Genomic DNA, 20630 nt, shown 5'->3' on the forward strand with positions numbered 1-20630 from the left:
GCAGTGGGGTTAGCAATGCCAAGGCAGATGGGCTCTCGAGACAAGGAATGGGGTAAAGAATTCTCAGATAGGCTCAAACCATTCAAGCAACATTTCTCAGGGGTCACTTGTGCCAGCCCAGCTATCAAACCTCTCAAGCAACGTTTCTCAGGGGTCACTTGCAAAACTAGCTTGTTTTTTTGAGGGGGGAGGGGGAGATTGTGACACTGCCAGCCCAGCTATCTGGAATTTTGTAAATAATCATATGTCATTTGTGAATATCAACATGACTCATATGCTTGTCATGTAAGAACTATATGTTATGTGTATACTAAACTACAGGTGTAGAAGTGTGTGTTGAACAGGGTTTGTACAGTACTGAGCTTCAATGATGTATCCACAGTGTACCCTACTGGAAAAGAACAGAAATGTATATAAACTGGTTTACTATCACAATGCCGACGTGCAATTGCACGGCTATGAAGTATTCGAACAACAGATGTTCGAATACTTCATAGTTCGGCAGGTGATGTGAGCGAACGTTATCATTGCGAATGGACTGTGCATTCGCAATTATAACATTCGCTCATGTGAGGGGATCGCGGTACAGTGCGGTTAGGGAAATACATCCCTTTCCTCACTGTAGTGCGATCTCGGAGTTGGAATATTAAGTTGGGGGGGTGGGGGGCTTGCCCCCCTGCATAACTGTGAGTTTAGGCTAGTTAGGTAGGGAGTTACGGGACGGGTGGGAGTGCTGTGTATTGTCGATACACAGCTGTTTTCGACATTAGGGACATACGGAAATGTTCATTTCCGATGTTTAAATTCGAAAATTCAGACACATTTTATTCTGATTTTTGAATTTATGATAGTAAACCATATAGACTATATACCTGTGCAAATGTACAGTGTAATGAAAAAGTATTTGCCCCCTTCCTGATTTCTTATTTTTCTTTGCATATTTGTCACAACTGTTTCAGATCATCAAACAAATTTAAATATTAGACAAATATTAGACAAATATAACTAAGTAAATACAAATACAGTTTTTAAGTGATGATTTTATTTAAGGAAAAAAAATATCCAAACCTACATGGCCCTATGTGAAAAAGTAATTGCCCCACTTGGTAACTCATGAAGTAACTGTGGTTAATCACATTTTTGGGAAAGCGGAGTTCTATTTCACTAGCCACACCCAGGCCTGATTACTGCCAGACCTGTTGAATCAAGAGATCACTTAAATAAAACCTGTCAGACAAAGTGAAGTAGGCCAAAAGATCCCAAAAAGGAAGACATCATGCCACGATCTAAAGACATTCTGGAACAGATAGATTATCAGTCTGGAAAAGGTTACAAAGCCATTTCTAAAGCTTTGGGACTCCAGCAAACCATGGTGAGAGCCATTATCCACAAATGGAGAAAACATGGAACAGTGGTGAACCTTCCCAGGAGTGGCTGACCTACAAAAATGACCCCAACAGCGCCGCAACGATTCATCCAAGAGGTCATAAAAGAACCCAGAACAACATCTAAAGAACTGCAGACCTCACTTGCCTCAGTTAAGGTTATTGTTCATGACTCAGCCATAAGAAAGAGAGTGGGCAAAAATGGCATGCATGGCAGAGTTCCAAGCCGAAAACCACTGCTGACCAAAAATAACATAAAGGCTCGTCTCACTTTTGCCAAAAAACTTCTTGATGATCCCCAAGACTTTTGGGAAAATATTCTGTGGACTGATGAAACAAAAGTTAAACTTTTTGGGAGGTGTGCGTCCCATTACATCTGGCGTAAAAGTAACACAGCATTTCAGAAAAAGAACATCATGCCAACACTCAAACATGGTGGTGGCAGTGTGATGGTCTGTGGCTGTTTTGCTGCTTCAGGACCTGGAGGACTTGCTGTGATTGATGGAACCATGAATTCTTCTCTCTACCAAAAAATCCTGAAGAAGAATGTCTGGCCATCAGTTCGTGACCTCAAGCTGAAGCACACTTGGCTTCTGCAGCAGGACAATGATCCAAAACACACGCAACTCCAACTCTGAATGGCTTAGAAATAAACAAAATGAAGGCTTTGGAGTGGCCTAGTCAAAGTCCGGACTTGAATCCAATTGAGATGCTGTGGCATGACCTTAAAAAGGCGGTTCATGCTCGGAAACCCTCCAATATGGCTGAATTAAAACAATTCTGCAAAGAAGAGTGGGCCAAAATTCCTCAACAGTGATGTGAAAGACTCACTGCCAGCTATCGCAAATGCTTGACTGCAGTTATTGCTGCTAAGGGTGGCACAACCAGTTATTAGGTTTAGGGGGCAATTACTTTTTCACACAGGTGACATGTAGGTTTGGATAGTTTTTTTTTCCCTTAATAAATAAAATCATCGCTTAAAACTGCATTTTGTGTTTACTTGAGTTATCTTTGTCTACTATTTACATTTGTTTGATGATCTGAAACATTTAAGTGTGACAAACATGCAAAACATAAGAAATCAGGAAGGGGCAAATACTTACTCATTGCACTGTATGTTTTAATAGTAGAAGCTGGAACACACAGAGTTAACTTACAAAATTTCAAGAAAATAAGTTGAAATTAAATTGTTTTACGACTGTGTTATCTCTCAGTTTCAGTGAAGCAGACATGATGTCTAGGGCTACAGGTTTTTCTATTGCCTTGTAGAGAAGTAATTACTAAGTCTAAAATGTAAAAGTGTTTAATTGTTTTATGACTTCCATTTCTCAGCAAACATCTGAAAGATGTGTATTTTTAACACAGAGATGTTAGTTTCTGTTAGCGTGGGAACTGATGGCAGGTGACAAAGAGTGAAGTCATCAATGCTGACCCAGCAGTAATGTTTGATATTAAAGAACTCTCTCAGTGAGAGACTTTGCATTTTGTATTTGACCTGGAAACATCCATCATCAGCACTTCTGCCTGCGTGTTGTCTGTAAGTAAGACTTAGGGCATAGTATTTCTCTTAGATATAGATAGGAATAGAGTAACGATTAGTTTAGATGTTTTATGTATTTGAGACAGTCCTGCAATGCTGTTTTAAAATATTTCCTGTAACTCTGCAGTTACTGTGTTGATTGAGTATTGTCTTGTTCTTTCATTATTTATTACTACTGATTATTAAATATATTTCAACCTATCTTTGTGGTTGATATTTGTGAGACATATTTAAGCTCTGAAAGTACTTGCATATGTATTTGGTGACACTGCACAGGCCACTCCTAAATAGCCTTGCAAGTTTTGGTCAGACTTACCATTTGGATAATAGTAACATTACACAATAGGATTGGTCACCCTTCTAAGGGTCTTCTACTAGCTGATAATGAAGGGTTGGTGGCAGTGATAACTACCTTATAGTCTGGGCAGAAGAGGCCAGTCTTCCCCAGGTGTGTGTGTGTGTTTGTATATAAATCAAATCTCAAAGTAAGTGTGTGTGTGTGTGTGTGTGTGTGTGTGTGTGTGTGTGTGTGTGTGTGTGTGTGTGTGTGTGTGTGTGTGTGTGTGTGTGTCAGCTACTCGGGCAGGGACAAAAAGCACTAGTTGGACAGAGAGGGTGCTGGAGGTCTTGGCTTGACCCCTCAGCTACTTTTCTGTTTTAAAGCTGCTACTGTTAACAAGACTGCCCTCATCATAGACTTTACTGGATCATTTCTGTCACGTTTTCAGGTGTTATGTGTGCACGTTTAAAAAAAAATGCTTTAGAGACATAATGCTTCCCATTCCTTGCCTGTACTTACTGGTGTATACTAGCAAAGCAAGCAAAATGCTCACTCAACTCACTCCAGGTTAAAAGGCACTGAATCCCTAATTATGCCATCAGGTCCATTGCCACAAACTAAGGATCAACACTGGTGCTTAATCCAGGTACCATTTAAGGAGCAAACTTCACTAAACATATTCTTGGGAACTCCACATAACTATAATGATGTTTAATTGTCTAAGTCTTATTTTCATCCTGGTGAGCAGGTTAATCATTTGTCCTAAGACACCTTTGTTGTACACATTTGTTTTATAGACCATCGAGACACTGATCACAAGTTCATTGTTTAGCACTGCCTGGTTTTAGTGTTTCGACATGGTTTTGAAACAAAGCTAGGTTTTAGTAGAAACCCCCCTCCCCAAAGTTTAATGCATTTTTGATATTAAACGACCCGCGCCTCCTACCACCCAACACTACAACCTGTGAGAGATGCACTTACATAGCCAAACTGGAAGCAAAGCTCTCTCCATCCAAGATTGTGCTAGACAGTCAAGAGTAGAAGGTTAACACCCGCACTACACCTCAAGCAACACACAGTCCTTCTAAACCCACACCACCAACACCCACACATAGCAACACTAAATGCACATATGTGGAAGCCCTTAACAGTAACCTGCCCAAGCAACAAGGACCTCTGAAGCTCAAACGCAAACAAACACCAATCACAACCAAAGTGTCACATAGCTCACAACACCAGTGTGCCACCCAACAACAGCCTCCAAGGCAAGACAATGTACCCAACACTTTAGTCATAGGTGACTCTATAGTCAGGCACACTGATGTCCCACTCACCAAGCTGAACAAGTAGAAAATTACAGTCAGCTGCCTGTTGGATGCCAGGATCTGCCACATAATGCATGCACTCAAGTCACTCAAGAAGTACAAATATGACTCTGTCATTGTCCATGTTGGAAGGAATGACTTGAGACATACCTCCCTGGACTACATGAAAAGAGACACGGAAGAGCTCTCGGATCATGTGGCCCAGGCAGGTATGACCCTAGCCCTGAGTAGCATCCTGCCTTCACCCAGAATTATACCACAGTATAAGGACAAAATGATTGACTTCAACAATTGGCTAAGCTTCTGGTGTCATTCAAAGGGGATCCAGTATCTGTCTTCCTGGGACGACATGATCGACAGACCATGATGCTTTGCCAAAGATGGTCTGTACCTGTCGCCCCTGGGATTCAGGTTACTGGCTAAGGCTCTTGCCACCCCTATAGTGCCGTTTTTAGGCAAAGTTCAAAGGACAAAACCACCACAGTAACAGATACAAGCATGCAAAATCTGAAGGTAATGCTACTCAATGCTAGAAGTCTAAACCTCAAAATGCACTCTCTCGAGGCACTCCTAAAAATGGAGAACATCGATATCTGTGCAGTAACTGAGACCTGGTTCAAGGCTCCAGGGAACACCCCTGAAATACCAGGCTACAACTCTTACCACACTTTTTGGCCACCACAACAGGACCAAAACACTAAAAGTGGAGGAGTGTCCATATTCACCAAGGATATTCAAAACAACAGACTAGTTGCCCAACACAATGCATCTGAAATTCTCCAGGTGCAACTAACACTAGGTAAGACTGCAATCCAAATTGTAGCTTGCTACAGATCCCACACCATACCCCAAGATTCTCACTACACCTTTCTAAACATACTGGAAAATATCAAGATACAACCACCCTAATACTGGGGATTTCAACTACGCTGCCATTAACTGGGAAAGCTACTAATGTACCACCATCTTTGCCCAATGGTTCTTGGAATTCATATATTCCAACGCCCTGGATCAACTAATCCTTAGTCCCACCAGGAGCTCCAATATCCTAGACCAGCCTGGTCATTGCCAACATGGGAAATCAAGGCTCCAAACCTATGGTCACCCCCTCATTGGTCAGGTCTGACCATAAGCTAATCACCCTTAACATCCTTATTCCACCCACACACCCCAGTAAGGAACCCTCCATAAAAAACTTTTCCAAAGCCATCTTCATGCTACTCAAGTCAGAAGTGACAAACTTCATGACACCCATGCAGAAGGGAACTGAAAGTTCGACTGCTGAATCGTACACTAAGGCACTGTATGAGCATATCCACTCGTGCATGAATCGTGCCATCCGCAATAGAACCAAGACGCTCTCCTCCAAAAAAAGGAAGCCAATCTGGTGGTCCCTTGCCATAAACAAACTTTACAACAAAAGGAAAAAACTGTTCCAGAAAAGAAAAAAATCCCAGGATGCAAGAAACTCCCTTACCAGCCTCAGTAAGAAGCTCAGATCCCTCATAAAATCCGCCAAAGCTAGTTACGAAAATAAAATTGCCAAAGATGCCAAAGACAACCACAAGGCATTTTATAGCTATGTCAAGAATCTAAATGGCAATGCTCAGATCTGCTCTGAGCTACAACAGAATGGCATTAAATATACTGATCCCAAGGATATCGCCAGTATCCTGGCAGAGCGATTCAGTGCAAACTTCACCCCCCTCTCACCCCCTAAAGGGCCCATCTCAATACCGAAGGATTGCCAAATTCCGGTAATAACGGCCACACAGGTAAATAAAAAACACTCTCCAAAGCTAAGAATACAGCGTCCATGGGACCAGATGACATCCTGGGCTGTGTACTACATGAACTACAAAATGAACTGGCACCTCACCTAAGTGTCATGTTTAATCATAGCCTCACCTCAGGCTTCCTGCCCACTGAGTGGTGCACAGCTACTCTTATCCCACTCCACAAGGGGGGATCCAAACTACCACCCCATCAGTCTGATGAGCCTGATCTGCAAGGCCATGGAACATATCATGGAACTTATAAACAAAGACACTGGCAACCTTCAAACACTGGACCCCACGCAGCATGGGTTCGTGAAAGGCCGATCTTGTCTCCTGAACCTGATTTACTTCTTCGAATCAGTCTCCAGAGCTGTGGACAAGGGTAAGGTGATCTTCACAGCCTATCTGGACCTCGCCAAGGCCTTCGACACCATCCCCCACTCTGGAATCATAGATAAACTTACTAAGTTGGGCATTAATCCCCATGTCACTCGATGGGTTGCCAACTGGCTTATTGACAAAACTCGCACTGTAAAAGTAGCCGACTCCAAATCCAGCTCCAGACAAGTGAGAAGTGGAGTACCTCAGGGTTCAGTCCTGGGACAACTCTTGTTCAACATCTACTTCTCTGAAGTACAGGCCAACACTAAGGAACTCTGGCTAACAAAGTTTGCAGATGACTGCAAACTGGGAGCCATTACTGAATCCCCAAATGATATGGATATTCTACAAAAGGGTCTTACAGAAACAGATGCTTGGTGCCAGAGCCATGGGCTCAAGCTGAACGCCAAGAAATGTATAGTTATCCCCTTTGGGAAAAAAACATGTACCCGTGAATTACCACATAGGTGGCAGTACACTAAACCGAAAGTGTGATAAGAGGCTTAGGGACACAGGTGGACAGTGGTCTCACCTTCGATAACCACATCGCCACACAACAGTCAGGAAATCCTTCTATGTGGCACACCTCATCACTAACGGCTTTTCATCCAGAAAAAAGGAGGTCATTGTCCCACTGTACTCATTCCTCATTAGACCCATTATAGAATACAACACCCCGTTTGGTATGTACCTCTCAAGACATCTGCAACAACTGGAAAGGCCGCAAAAATACCTCACTAAAAGAATCACAGGCCTAAAGCAGATGCCCTATGCTGACCATCTAAAAAAACTCCACCTATACTCTGTCGCATATTGTCTACTCAGAGGCGATCTCTGCTTAACATACAAGGCCATGTCAAACCCAGAGCTGTTGGACATGCTACACTTAAAGAAATCCCAATCCTTCAGAAACACATGATCCAGGGATCTAAACCTTGTCATCACAATGAACAAAACATGCTGGAGGGATAGGTTCCTGACCTAGAGACTCCCCAGACTCTGGAACAGACTGCCCATACATGTCAAGCAGAGCACCTCTTTGGCCCTCTTCAAAAGGAACCTTGATGATTGGATGGGAGATAGGATATTCACCCCGGGAATCACGTCAGTCGCCCTGCTAGACAGGGGTCCAGGGAAGTAAATACTGTGGGAAGAAATAGCCAGGGAATTGCTATGGCCTAGCTTGTATAGGCCCTAGGGCTGATAGCCTAGTACCAACCTATGAACCTATAAACAATATTCCAACATGGTAACTCTGTAACTTGCAGCAACTGAGGCTTTGTGCGTATGCTTTGATCTATGTGTTTGTACTTGGTTATGTGGCTGAGGTTTGCACAAAATTAGCAGGACTCGGACTGGAAAGATGTCAAGAATCTCAATATACATTCTTATGGAAGAATCTACATGATCATACGGGGGGAGTCCTGCCTACTGGAAGTTTAGCCTCCAGCTTTAATGTAAATTTAGATGTCAGTATCAAAAAGGAAAATGCTCTCAGTGTGCACAGTAAGTTCCTGTACTGCTGTAGGTAAGTATTATCCATTAAAAACTTTTCATATCTGCATGCTGCTATGATGCTAGAATGCTACCACCTTTTCGAGATCCTATTTGCATCAGGTGGGGCAGAAGTAATTTATTTTCAGACTGAAATAACTAAAAACTGCCCTTAGATTTCACAAGGAACTATACTACCTTTTTAAGTTTCTACAGTCAAAACATTGTGAATAAAATATTTATTTATTTTACATTTGCTGACTGGGCTAGTTTAACTGGATACATGTCCATTTTCAGTAGAGGCCCGGGGAGAAAGGCTCCAAGACACATACAAAATACAAAGAAGAAAGCTGCAACAATCCAAGCTAAAACAGCTGGTGATGATAAAATACTAGTACAGGACTCATCGTGAGCAAGACACAAACAGTAAAGTGTAATGTACGAGAGATGTAACTATTTACATATATACATATATTTAAATTACAATAACATGGTCATTTGGTTCCTAAAGGATAAGTCTATAAGGGTGAAGCGTATTCATTAGTGTAGAGGCAGAAAGTTAGTCAGGGTTCGTACAGGGGCATAACTAATGCGTTCTGAGAAATACTTTTAGATTCTGTTTAAAAAGTGTTAGTGAAGACAGAGATACTAGGTTCAGAGGGTAGAAGATTCCAGAGCATTCCAACAGTATTAGAGAACAGACAGTCTCCTGCCAAGTTATTGGATCTGCAAGTATTAATCAGCAGTTTGTTTGAGGATCATAGATTCTTAAGATTGCTGTAAGGGGAAATGAGGCTAGCAAGTATTGGTGTGTTGGTGGGTTGATACATGATCTTATGGGTTATAGCAAGCTAGTGAAATTGAAGCTGGTTTAGAAACTCTAGCCATCCTAATTGCTTTAGATTAAGACAGTGGTGAGTTCTAAAAGGACAGCCAGTGGCAAATTTAGCAATATTATTATAAGAAATTGCCAGTTTGTTGAGGGTGTTTTTAGAAAGATTAGTGTATATAGGTGAAGCATAGAGTAGAGTGGAGATTAAGTGAGTTCTGGCTATAGTGGTCCTGGCTACTGGGGTAAGAAACGGTTTGATTCTATAGAGGGACCCCAATTTTTTGTTGACTGATTTTATTGTGCTATTTATATGAGTGTCAAAATTAAGGTTGTTATCTATTGTTATTCCTAAGAGTTTAGTGGTTGGGTCAGGGGATATGAGAGTGCCATTATTAGACATGAGTGTGAAATGTACTGGAGTGGATTTTTGGGTTGGAGTGAATAGTAACAGTTTAGTTTTTTGGGGGTTTAGGAAGAGGCAGCGGTTTATAAAACATTGTTCAACTGTGTTGAATGCTTTTTGGGTAAGGGTCTGTAATTCAGTTGGAGAAGTGGCTGAACAAATTGTAGTAGAGACGTCTGCGTACTGAATACAGGCGGCATGAGGAATTGCTGAGTGAAGGTCATTAATAAAGACTGAAAATAGGAGTGGGCCTAATATGGACCCCTGAGGAACACCAAGGGAGATGGGAAGGTGATTAGATAGATTATTATTCCATAGCACAGCCGGTTGTCTATTGTTTAGGTAAGATTTGAACCAATTTATGGCTAGGGGTACAAGTGAAAGGGATTTCAATATATTTAGAAGGAGCTGGTGATTAACCATATCGAAAGCTTTGGATAAATCAATAAAGACCGCGGAGGAAAGCACATTATTGTTGCGTTTATTATTACTGCAGTCTGTGAAGGATAGCAGGGCAGTAGTAGTACTGTGGAAAGGTCTAAATCCATGTTGGCAGTTGGCAAGCATGTTATTTTGGAGTAGGTGGTTAAGTAGTTGCTTATGGATGCATTCTCCATTATTTTTGCTAGTGGAGACAGTAGAGCTATAGGACGATAGTTAGAGAAGTCATTGGAGTTTCTACCTTTATGTAATGGGATGATATGAGAAGGTTTCCAGATAGATGGGATAGTTCCCTCATTAATGGTTCTGTTACCCAGAATAGAGATGGGACAGGCTATGGCTTCTTTTTGCAGGTATTCTGCTGGGAAATGGTCAGCTGAGAGGGTGGTAGATTTTAGTTTTTGGAGAAGGGAGCAGATAAAGGAAGTAGAAACTGGGTGGAACTGAAATGATGGAGGTTGTAGAAGTAGGCAGATTTGAGGTATCTGGAGATAGATGGTTAGCTGGAGTTTGAATGGCATCTGTGAAGAAAGAATTGAAGGCATTAGCAGTCTGTGTGGGGTTCTCAGGATTAGAGTCTTGTGGGTTAGGTGTGATAGATTGCCCTGGGTATAATAGTTTGTTAATGCTAGTCCAAAATTTTTGTGGTTTCTTTTGGTAGGTTTGCTGTAGTTGGAAGTAAAAGTTTTTTTTTTTGTCTAGGAGGATGGCTTTTTTTGTATTATTTCTAAGTTCTCTAAAGGTTTGGTGATCTATAGTATTTGTAGTAGTACACCATTTTGCCCAGGATTTGTTTCTAAGAAGGATTTTTTGCATGGCAGCATTTGTGAGCCAAGGGGCAGGTTTAGCTTTGTTTCTAACAGAGCGAGTTGGGGCATGGTGGTCAAGGATGGCCAAGAATGTAGAATGAAAGTATTTCACTGCTTCATTCATTTAGTGGGGAAGATATTAGTGGTGACCAATTACATTGCTTGAGTTCTGTCTGGAAAAGGTCAGGGTTAAATAGCTTTTTGGTGCGTACTGTCCTAAAAGTGTTTGGATAAGGTAGGTTGGTTTTATGTCTCATAATAAAAGTTAGTGAGTGGTCACTTAGGTCATCTGGTAGGGTTCCTGTTTCATATGTCTGATGAGGAGTATTAGTAACAATCCAGTCTGAGGTACTTTCTTTGCTAATAGATTTATTAATTCTAGTGGGGGAGAAAATAGTTTGAGAGAAGCCATATAGGTTAATATGGGTGGCAGGGTGAACATTACTACAGGACTTCTAGTCGATATTGAAGTCTCCTAAGACTATAGTTTATTGTGGGAGATTAATAGAAAGCCAGTTAAGGATATTTTCAAGTGTGTTAATATTATTTCCTGGAGGTAGGTATATACAGATAATATATATATGGATTTACATGAGTTGACTTGGAGTTTAGAAATGAGTATTTCAGCATTGTTGTCTGAGGGTGGTCTAAGGTTTGCAGTGCTAACTCGTAGCTCTGCTTTACATAGGATTGCTACCCCTCCTCCCTTTTTGGCTGTGCGGTCCAGTCTAAGGATATTGTAACCCAGGGGAGTGACTTCATTGTCTTTCACTGCAGGTTTTAGCCATGTTTCAGATAAACATAGGTTGTCAAATAGGTGGACATCTAGGAGGGCGTGGAGATGAGCAATTTTATTGTTGATGCTACGTATATTGAGATGTGCTATAGACAGTTAGTTAGGAGGTTTGGTAGGGGCTTGGGTACAAGTGTTGTTAGGGTTGCGCATCAGTGGCAAGGGTGTTACTTGGGCCGGGATTTGGATGAATGTCCCCATCTAATAGGGAGTAGAGGTATACTCTTTTTATAGGATAGTGAAGCTTACAATAGTAGTCAAGTAATTTTCTAATATTTAGGTTAGGATACTAAATGTGTGCTAGTCTATGAAATTTGGCTTGAAGGTAGCAGGGTTTGGATGTAATGTTTATGAAAGTATGAGCGATAGCTAGTGTTGAAGATGAAGTGTGTTTGGAGGGGAAGAGAAGAGTGGGGTATAATTGTTGTTCATAGGAGGTTAGCAGATAAGTAATAGTTAGAGGAGGAAAGAGTGAAACCAAGAGTAATAGTTGTACTTGACGAGGAATGGGTGATAAAGTTATTATGTTGGATTGAAAAGAAAAAGGAGAATGGGAGATGAGGTAGTGTGAACTGGTTCGGAGATGTATCAGGAGGTGAGGTGATGTAACAAGAAGCGGGGGGAGGTAAGATAATTACAGGCATGGCTTTGTAACAGGAGGTTTGGGAGTGGTAATTGGGTGATCTGCTAGACTGGAGCAGATGTGATGAGGATGTGGTTTTAGAGGAATAAATGTAGCAGTAGTATCGGCAGGTGGGAATTGGGGGCAGGGTAGGGGAGCAGAGTGAGCCTGCAGGGCTAACGGAGCGGGTAGAATCAAGAACCAGAGAGAGAAAGCTGTTGAGGATGACAATCAGTGAAGTGGGAAAGTGCAGACAAGTCTGAAATTAAGAGACGTTGAAAAATGTTCAGAGGCTAGCAAGGATAGACTAGGGATGTTGGAGGAGTAATATAAGGTTAGGTATTCTGGGGCAGTAATGAAAGAGTGAAGCAATAATCAGACGTAGGCTAGGAACTTAGTTATGGAGAAATGCTTAAGAATTGGTAAAGAAATAGCAAGACAGAAGGAGTATAGTATAGCACCACCTAGCGGTCAGTTACTTTTATAGCATCAAAAAAGTCCCCTAAAGGGGGATATCAGGCTAAGGAAGAGGGGGCAGGAGATATCCTAGTCTGTAACAATGGGGTATAAATAGGAAGTAGGGTTAGTTAAATGCTAGAGGGGAGGTTGGCTGCTGGCTAACCTGGCTGGGAGGCTTGCCTACCTTAGCAGTAGCTTTACATTAATGTTGTTGTTTCAATAGGTAATATCAGTTACAGTGCATACTTCCACTGTCTTTTTTCAAGGAAAAGACTCTCAGGGAGCTGGTTAGGTTAAATCCTGTAATCTGGACTATTTCCTTTAGGCGTCCAGCAGGGTAGATTCAGATGGGCTAGTGCAGGAACGGGTCTACCTGACATGGTCGACAAGCCATTTGATCGACTTTTATTTGGTCGACAGGCAGATTTGCCCCCCTCCCCAATGTTGTGCAACCCTGGAGTTAATATATATAGTTAGGGGGGTGTGGGGGGCTTCGCCCCCCACATAAAACTGCTTGTCGACCAAATGAATTGTCGACCAAATAAAAGTCGATCAAATGGCTTGTCGACCATGTCAGGTAGACCCGCAGGAACTCGAGTAGGTGCAAACACCAAAGCAGGGGTGCACAGCAGCCAGGTAAGGGATAAGAGAAGGAAGAAATAGATTTTATATGTGAAATATTTATATCTACATCAAGCTAATATTTGTACAACTTTTGTTGAGATTTTTTAGTAAAAAAATAATGATTTTTTTGTCCTTAACGGTGCAATAGAAAGAATAATAGCGTCATTACCTTCACTAATTTCTCTACTACTGTAGTAACATGAGAAAGATATCAGTCATGACTCTACTGACTATAAGCTACCAATAGCAAAGCAAATGGTCATAGTGTTAAAATAAAAAGTCTGACATGCCTCAGTCTTAACAGAGAAAAAAAATCAATACTTTACAGAATGTTAGTAAAAAAAATGTTACACAACTACGTGGGCGTATTCCTTTTTGGATAAGTACCTCAGTGTTGGTGTTTTCCATACCAATAACATGCACTGCTTTTATAAAAGTTACAGCAATTTAAGTACTAACAGTAGTGACGTCACTGAAAGTGTGAATAAAGATACCTGAGCAAGACATTTGGGGTGCAAGCCCTAAAGCCATGAGGTGCACTTAAAAACTCAAGGAACACACAAATTGTCTGTACAGTGAATGACTGCAACAGGTGCAAACCAAGAAAGGCTATTACCAAGACGTAACTTAATCACAGGTTCTGTCATATTTGCTGTGCAGTTCGTCAAGACACACCAGAAGATAATAAAACATAAGCAGTGAGTGCCCTGGTGTATCTCTTAGCTTTCCCCAAATCTTGACAATATCCACCAAAAGACAGCCTTTGCTAAGGCCCTGCGGGAATGGCACTTGATTCGCAGACGAATTAGTTGGAGCACAATTTCCAACAGCAGGTACTGTGGCGTACTACCCAAAGAAAATAAAACTTTTACAGTAAGTTATTAAACGGAAGTCATCAAAACTACTCCATTACAACCCACGCAACGTATGTCAGATGTAAGCGTAGTACGGTATCCAACATGGAACAATCTTCCTTTGCATGCTTGGCGTAACAGCCGAGAAAACTACAGACAAGCTGTTCTAAACAGCACGTGTGGCACTTACAACGTTTCATATTGTTGTTATTGGTTGCGTAGGACGCCCAATGACGTATGCAAAAATAGTCGGCAGTCCCTGCTTTATTGACAGCCGATGTGGTCGTGGCGTCATTGACGGACAGACTGTGAATGTCAGCAAATACTTTTCTTGGCATATTTAGTGTAGGGTTTGGGACAGTCCCTCTTTGGGCAGTTGTGTCCTGTGAAAAAAATTAAAAAATGGCAAATGTCCTGATATTTAACGATAAAAAATATTTCCTAAGTTTTCTTTAATAGCTGCGTAAAACAATTATTTTTTTAATCTCTAAATGTTATATGAAATAACACAAGCAACTCAAATGGTACAAGACTTAAGCTTTTATTTTGACAAAAAACGTGAAATTATATCGTTTGTACTGGCCATGGGTATGTTTTGTCCTGCAAAATCTGACATTTCTACAAAAAATGTCCCGCACTGGGCATTTAAAAAGGTGGCAACCTTAATTTAGTGTTATATGTTTATATTTATGCCCATAGCTCTCCACCAATTAGGCTCATACCACATCAAAATCCGGGACAAATCCGGAAATAATTAGGGACAATCGGGAACACTTTTACAATATTACTACTATTAATTTCAGAAAATAGGAGAATAAAGGAATGGTAAAATACATTTTTTGAAATAAAAGAAGTCTATAACTAATTAATGTTGTTTATTACATGCAATTCACCACATTCTCTCCCAAAGTTACCAGTTTTATGAGGAATTAAGGGGGAGGAAGATAAAATCTGAGTCAAAATGAGGGGCAGCTGAGAGGTATGTAGGGTTGCCACCTTTTCAAATGACCAAAGTGGGACATTTTTGGTACAAACGTCAGATTTTGCAGGGCGAAACATACCCACGACCAGTACAAAGGACAAAGCTTCAATTTTTTGTCTAAATAAAAGCTTATTCTTGAATCATTTTAGTTGCTTATTCTGTTTCTTATAACATTTAGGTGTTTCAGGTACAAAATAACTGTTTTATGCAACTATTACATAAAATATAGGAAATAATTTTGTCCTAAAATCTCAGGACATTTGCAATTTTTACAATTTTTTTGCAGGACACAACTGCCCAAAGAGGGACTGTCCCTCGCAAAGTGGGACATGTGGTAACCCTAGAGGTATGTTAGGTTTTATGCAAATATATCACCCCCATGAACCTTTACAAACGTTGTGCTGTATGCTGCACTTGAAATTTCCTGAGATTGTTTTACTGTAAGTTACCAATCCTCCTGGTACCTGGAGTTGCCCAAGCTGTGAAAAACGTCTAAACATAAAATACTTCAGTTTTCGGGAAGCAGAAGATATTCCCAAAATCTTTGAGATGAAAGACAGCAAATGTAGAACTACAGTATGGAGTACGCAAGGTGAGGACGAGGTAGCACATTTTAAATGTAATACTTGCATGCACATAGCTATGAAATTCCCATGATCTTTTATAGGGACATCTCTGATTTCACTTCAACAAGATTCAGTCTGTCTAATGTAAAAAAAAAAATACTGCGATTTGTAGAAAACTAGTGAAGAGCTACCCACTTAACATATGTAATAACTGTTAGAGATTTTATATTTTTCATAAAATGAACACTTATTCTCATAACTTTTTAAATGGCAGTACTTGCAAATAAAATGTATCCTACATTTTGACATTTGCCCCTCATTATTTTTGGCTTTGCCCCTGATTCTTGATTGAACAGGTTGAGAGCTACACCCCCACACACACACACACACACACACACACACACCTCACTTATATACATAAATGCTATGCATATACACATTTGATATAAGAAACTGTCAAATAGCAATTTGTTCACCCAGTGTGTTTGGCTGGAGAATGAGACAGAATGCACTCTTTCTGGAGTGTGGTATTTATCGAAAGCAGGTAGTTTGAATAGTTGTAAGGTAAGTGGAATGAGATGGAAATGTGTGTGAACTTTTGTGAGTTAGAGGTAGAGTAAGGGAGTGTGTGTGTGTGTGTGTGTGTGTGTGTCGGTGTCTGTGTGAGTGTGTGTATATGTCTGTGTGTGTGTCTGTGTGTGTGTGTATGTGTGTGTGTGTGTGTGTGTGTGTGTGTGTGTGTGTGTGTGTGTGTGTGTGTGTGTGTCTGTGTCTGTGTATGCGTGTGTCTGTGTGTGTGTGTCTATCTGTGTGTATGTGTGTGTGTGTGTGTGTGTGTGTGTGTGTGTGTCTATGTCTGTGTGAGTGTGTGTATATGTCTGTGTGTGTGTCTGTGTGAGTGTGTGTCTATGTGTATGTGAATATTTTGCAGTGTGCGACTGAGTTTGATAAATGGCAGTATGTGGTGATGATGTTTTTGAGCATGTGTGTGTGTTTTCAAATGAGCGTTAGAGTAAGGGTTAGGTTAGCGGATAGATTTTGTGGTATTTGTGTATCCAAGTGTCTCGTGTGGTGGTACTGTTAGGGAAAGTGTTTTTTGTAAGTTAATGTTTAGAGTTAGGTCTAGCGCACGAGTAATGTGTAAAGCCACCACCACCCACCTCACCTTACTCATCTGCACTAACCCAAACCCGTTAACTTATGGGAATTCCTTCCCCTAAGAACACCACTATTCACACAAATTTCAAATTAATTTACTGTTAGGATTTGGGTTTATGGATCTGGAAAGGAAACTATTATTTTGCCTGTGTGACTTTTTTACCCTTTGGTTTGAGTGTTATGTAGGATATTTTGCAGGCAGTTCAATGTTTATGGATACCATGCTTGATTTCAAGCTCTGTGTTTCTAAAGGACAGATAAACAATTCAATTATGCTGTACTGACCAGGTCAGTGAATGGCTAACATGTGGCATGTCTACAGCTAGTAGGGTTTGGCTTATTGGCCAAAATGCACCAATAAAGACATTAAAAGTAAAAGTTATGGGCATTCAGAAGCCATGTAGCTGAAACATTGGTATGCCCATAAGGATTCATTTTCATATATCTCATGGGCCTCCACTACAGGAGGTTTAAGGTATTACACAGTGAAAACTCTAGCTTGGCTGGGTCTTTCTTGAAATTTTAATCATATATATATATATATATATATATATAAGCATTACCTTTACACCTAGATACAAGTGTTTGAATCACATTTGGAAGAAAAAGGTAATCAAATCACATTTGGTAGAATCACACTGAACTAAAACTAGACTGAATACTTTATTTCAACTAAAAGTTATATGAACAAATTTCCAAATTACATAATGTATTAAAGTAAAACTGAAAGTGTTTTTAGAAAGGGGCAAGTCCTCTGCACCCTCCAATGTGAGGGACAAACCTCCCAAATGTATATTTGTAACCAACCCTATGTTCACAACAACTTGCAAAAGGGAAAAATATCCCAAAACAATGGAATCATTGCTGGCACATACTTAGAAATCACACCAGCAATACTTTTCCATGGAAACCAGTAATCACTTGTCCACGCACTAGTACAATTTCCAGACTCAAACCATTGCAGCCTAAAAAAAATATCAATAATCAATCAGTGAAAAATAATACCAGGAATGACAACACAGGTCAGAATTCATAAGCATTCACCTCTTCATGCTAAGCAAATTTGAACAATGATTGGCCATCTGCAAGGTGTGTGCGATTCAGAAAATACAGCTAAATGAAGTGGCCAGCCAAAAAAAAACATGTCCTGCCATGCTATATGCTTATAACTGTATAATGAAACCCCAAGTATGATAATGAGGCAAAAACATGGCAGAGCAATTCAGAAATGTTTAAACATCACAGAATAATGCCGTTCCTGCCTTAGATTCATACACGGCCAGATATTCATGTTCACAAAGTGTAAACTATTAAATAATGTTAGGGGATCCTGCAGCTATTGTAATCTTGTATCTGAAAGAGACTCTTATAGTAGCTGTTGCAGCCGATGGTACATGCCACCGCCCACTAATGGTACATGCCACTGCCTACCAAGGCACTGGGTCTACCAACCCCACTTTACATTTCAAGCTCTCCATGAGACCAAACTAATGGGCTGGTGCTGGGTGGAGAGGGGACACAATGCAGGGAATGTGTCAGCCTTGTCCACAGGCTCATGGGAGTCATGGAATACCCATCCCACTGAATACAAAGTATGGGTGGCTTTATGTATGTTAGCTATAGGATCCTTTCAGCTACCCACTGGCAACACATTGGAGGTATCTCAAGCATCTGCCTGGAAAATACTAACTCTATTTATCTATGTCATGTTTCGGCATTGGGGGGAGCATATGTAGTTCCCACGTAACCCAGAGCAGAAAGCAAACATCATACGTGACTTCTATGCTATAACCTACTTCCCTAAGGTACTGTAGGCAATAGACTGAACTCACATTGAAAATCAAAGCCCCACCTGATGAACTCTGGAAGAAGTACGTGAACTGCAATGGGTATTACTCCAGCAGCTGAAAAGAGGTCTTCAATGCATCAAATATCATCTGCAATGTGTGTGCAGGCCACCTAGTCAGTTTACATGATTCCCACATATGACACACTTGTGATCTCTGTCAATAATTTACAAGGGGTGACTTCCCACAGAGACATCTAATGGGTGATTCTGGGTATGCCCTGGAACCCTACTACGTAACACCAATAAGAAATCATCCCAACTCCAAAAGATGCCAGCACTTAGCAAGGTTGTGAATATAATCTGTGTATTTGGCCAATGTTAATTGGGTTGTTCTGATTTAATTATGTTGTGTATTTGAGATATTTTATAACAATGTTGAAGGCAATCTGTGCCAAAACTGGTCTGTTTATCATCTCATCTTTTAGAAGAGTTTCTGATTTATGGAATAAAAATACACAGATTATGTTCATGACCTTGTCGAGTGCTAGCATCTGTTGGAGTTGGGATGTTTAAGTTTTTGGTCACTGCACCTTGCTATACTTGTGGGGGTTTGCTTTGGATTATGACCAATAAGAAATTCTCATATCCAAACTGAACATGGTTACAATCATGCTCTGTCACAGACCAGAAAAATCAGCAGCAGCAGGGGAAGACCATCCCAGATCAAGGCGGGCACAGTATGTTGTGGCACTAGCAAAGAGCAGCATATTGCACAGCTTTACAATGTACTATACAAGAGGTAAGCATTTACAGTACAGCAAATAATGATACATGCAAAAACACCAGACAATGCTCACCCATGCATAGGTGTGCTTACCCATGCATAGTCAGGCCATGCTGTGCATCAGACATAGACAAACAATGTAGCAATGTACTAAAGATAGGGCACGACTGTCTTCATTTGCTCAGGTGGAGAAGGCAGTACAGATGAATATGTCTTTCATGAGAAAGTATGTGAGTGGGAACACAGAGGTTCATAAAAATAAAAATTACTTGTAGAGAAAGTGTCAGAAATAGTATGAGGTGCTTAATGATGGGAAGGGTCAGGGTCAGTGGAAGTGTGGGATTTGCTGGAGACTATGGTGTGTGTGTGTGTGTGTGTGTGTGTGTGTGTGTGTGTGTGTGTGTGTGTGTGTGTGTGTGTGTGTATGTGTCTGCAGTGACACAACCTCAGCATGGGGTGAAACACTACACTGTGGCCTATTGTACAGGTTCAGGGCATGCTGGGCAAAGGGTTCAAATTCCCATGTATGCCCATGCTCGTGAGAGCCATTTCTCCCAGGAGTTGCATTGGTTGTCCCACAACCTTGGCTAGATGTCATGTAAAACCTGACTGTGACCGACATCCACTGGAAGATATGCCAGCATGACAATCAGGACCATAGGGATAGCCTCTCCTGGGCAGACACACATTCATGACTCCTGGCTGCACATACATCCATGAGTCCTGGGTGAAAACACATCCACAACTGATGTTGCAGTGGATGTGCTAGCACTGCAGGAGCGGGATCTTCCTCGTCCACTATTAGGTCAAATAATATCTAAGGATTTCACAGATAACCAGCTGCAGGGATGGTCCCTCGTCCTATCAGATGGCCCAGAAAAGACACTCTATATTCCACTGTATAATTTATTCTGTCTAATGAATTACACATACAGTTCTGAACTCCTGTATGTGAGCATGCACAGTTTAGATCACCCTCACAACCTCTGCAGAGGCTGTGGTGCAACTTGTCTGTGTCTCTACAATGGCCCTGAGCATATGTTGGGTGGCAGCTACTGACACACCAACTTCAGTGCGAGTGTGGCAACTATACCTCCAACAAGCAACAGTACTAATCCCCATATGTGGATCCTCCCACCTACAACTGCTAGAGACAGAGTCAGGTCTATGTCTACTGGAGGCCAACACACTTCCCTGATCCCCAGTGGTGTCACCACCAACCTGTCCACTCTCAGATGGTAGCATGTCCTGGGTATGTAAAGATATGGAGACTGTGTCCATAGCCTGAGGACAGGATGAGGGGATCACACTCCATGTGTCCAACACACTCT

General features: G+C 41.1%; 1 protein-coding gene across 3 annotated transcripts in view; it reads right to left on the reverse strand.

The window, feature by feature from the left end:
• The window catches only part of MTHFSD (methenyltetrahydrofolate synthetase domain containing), a 601324-nt gene extending 587092 nt beyond the window's left edge, over positions 1-14232 (reverse strand). The window contains exon 1 of one of the 3 annotated variants that reach the window (XM_044082038.1): positions 13783-14232. In XM_044082038.1, coding sequence (XP_043937973.1) covers positions 13783-13813 — 31 coding nt within the window. In that variant the 5' untranslated portion in view covers positions 13814-14232. Of the gene's footprint in view, positions 1-13660; positions 13751-13782 lie in introns of those variants that run through there. The other 2 variants (XM_044082037.1, XM_044082036.1) reach the window with 2 other exon arrangements.
• Positions 14233-20630: the final 6398 nt, after the last annotated feature.

Source organism: Protopterus annectens, chromosome 8.part1 (genome assembly GCF_019279795.1).
Source record: "Protopterus annectens isolate FY-2018-M chromosome 8.part1, PAN1.0, whole genome shotgun sequence".
Lineage (NCBI taxonomy): Eukaryota > Metazoa > Chordata > Ceratodontiformes > Protopteridae > Protopterus > Protopterus annectens.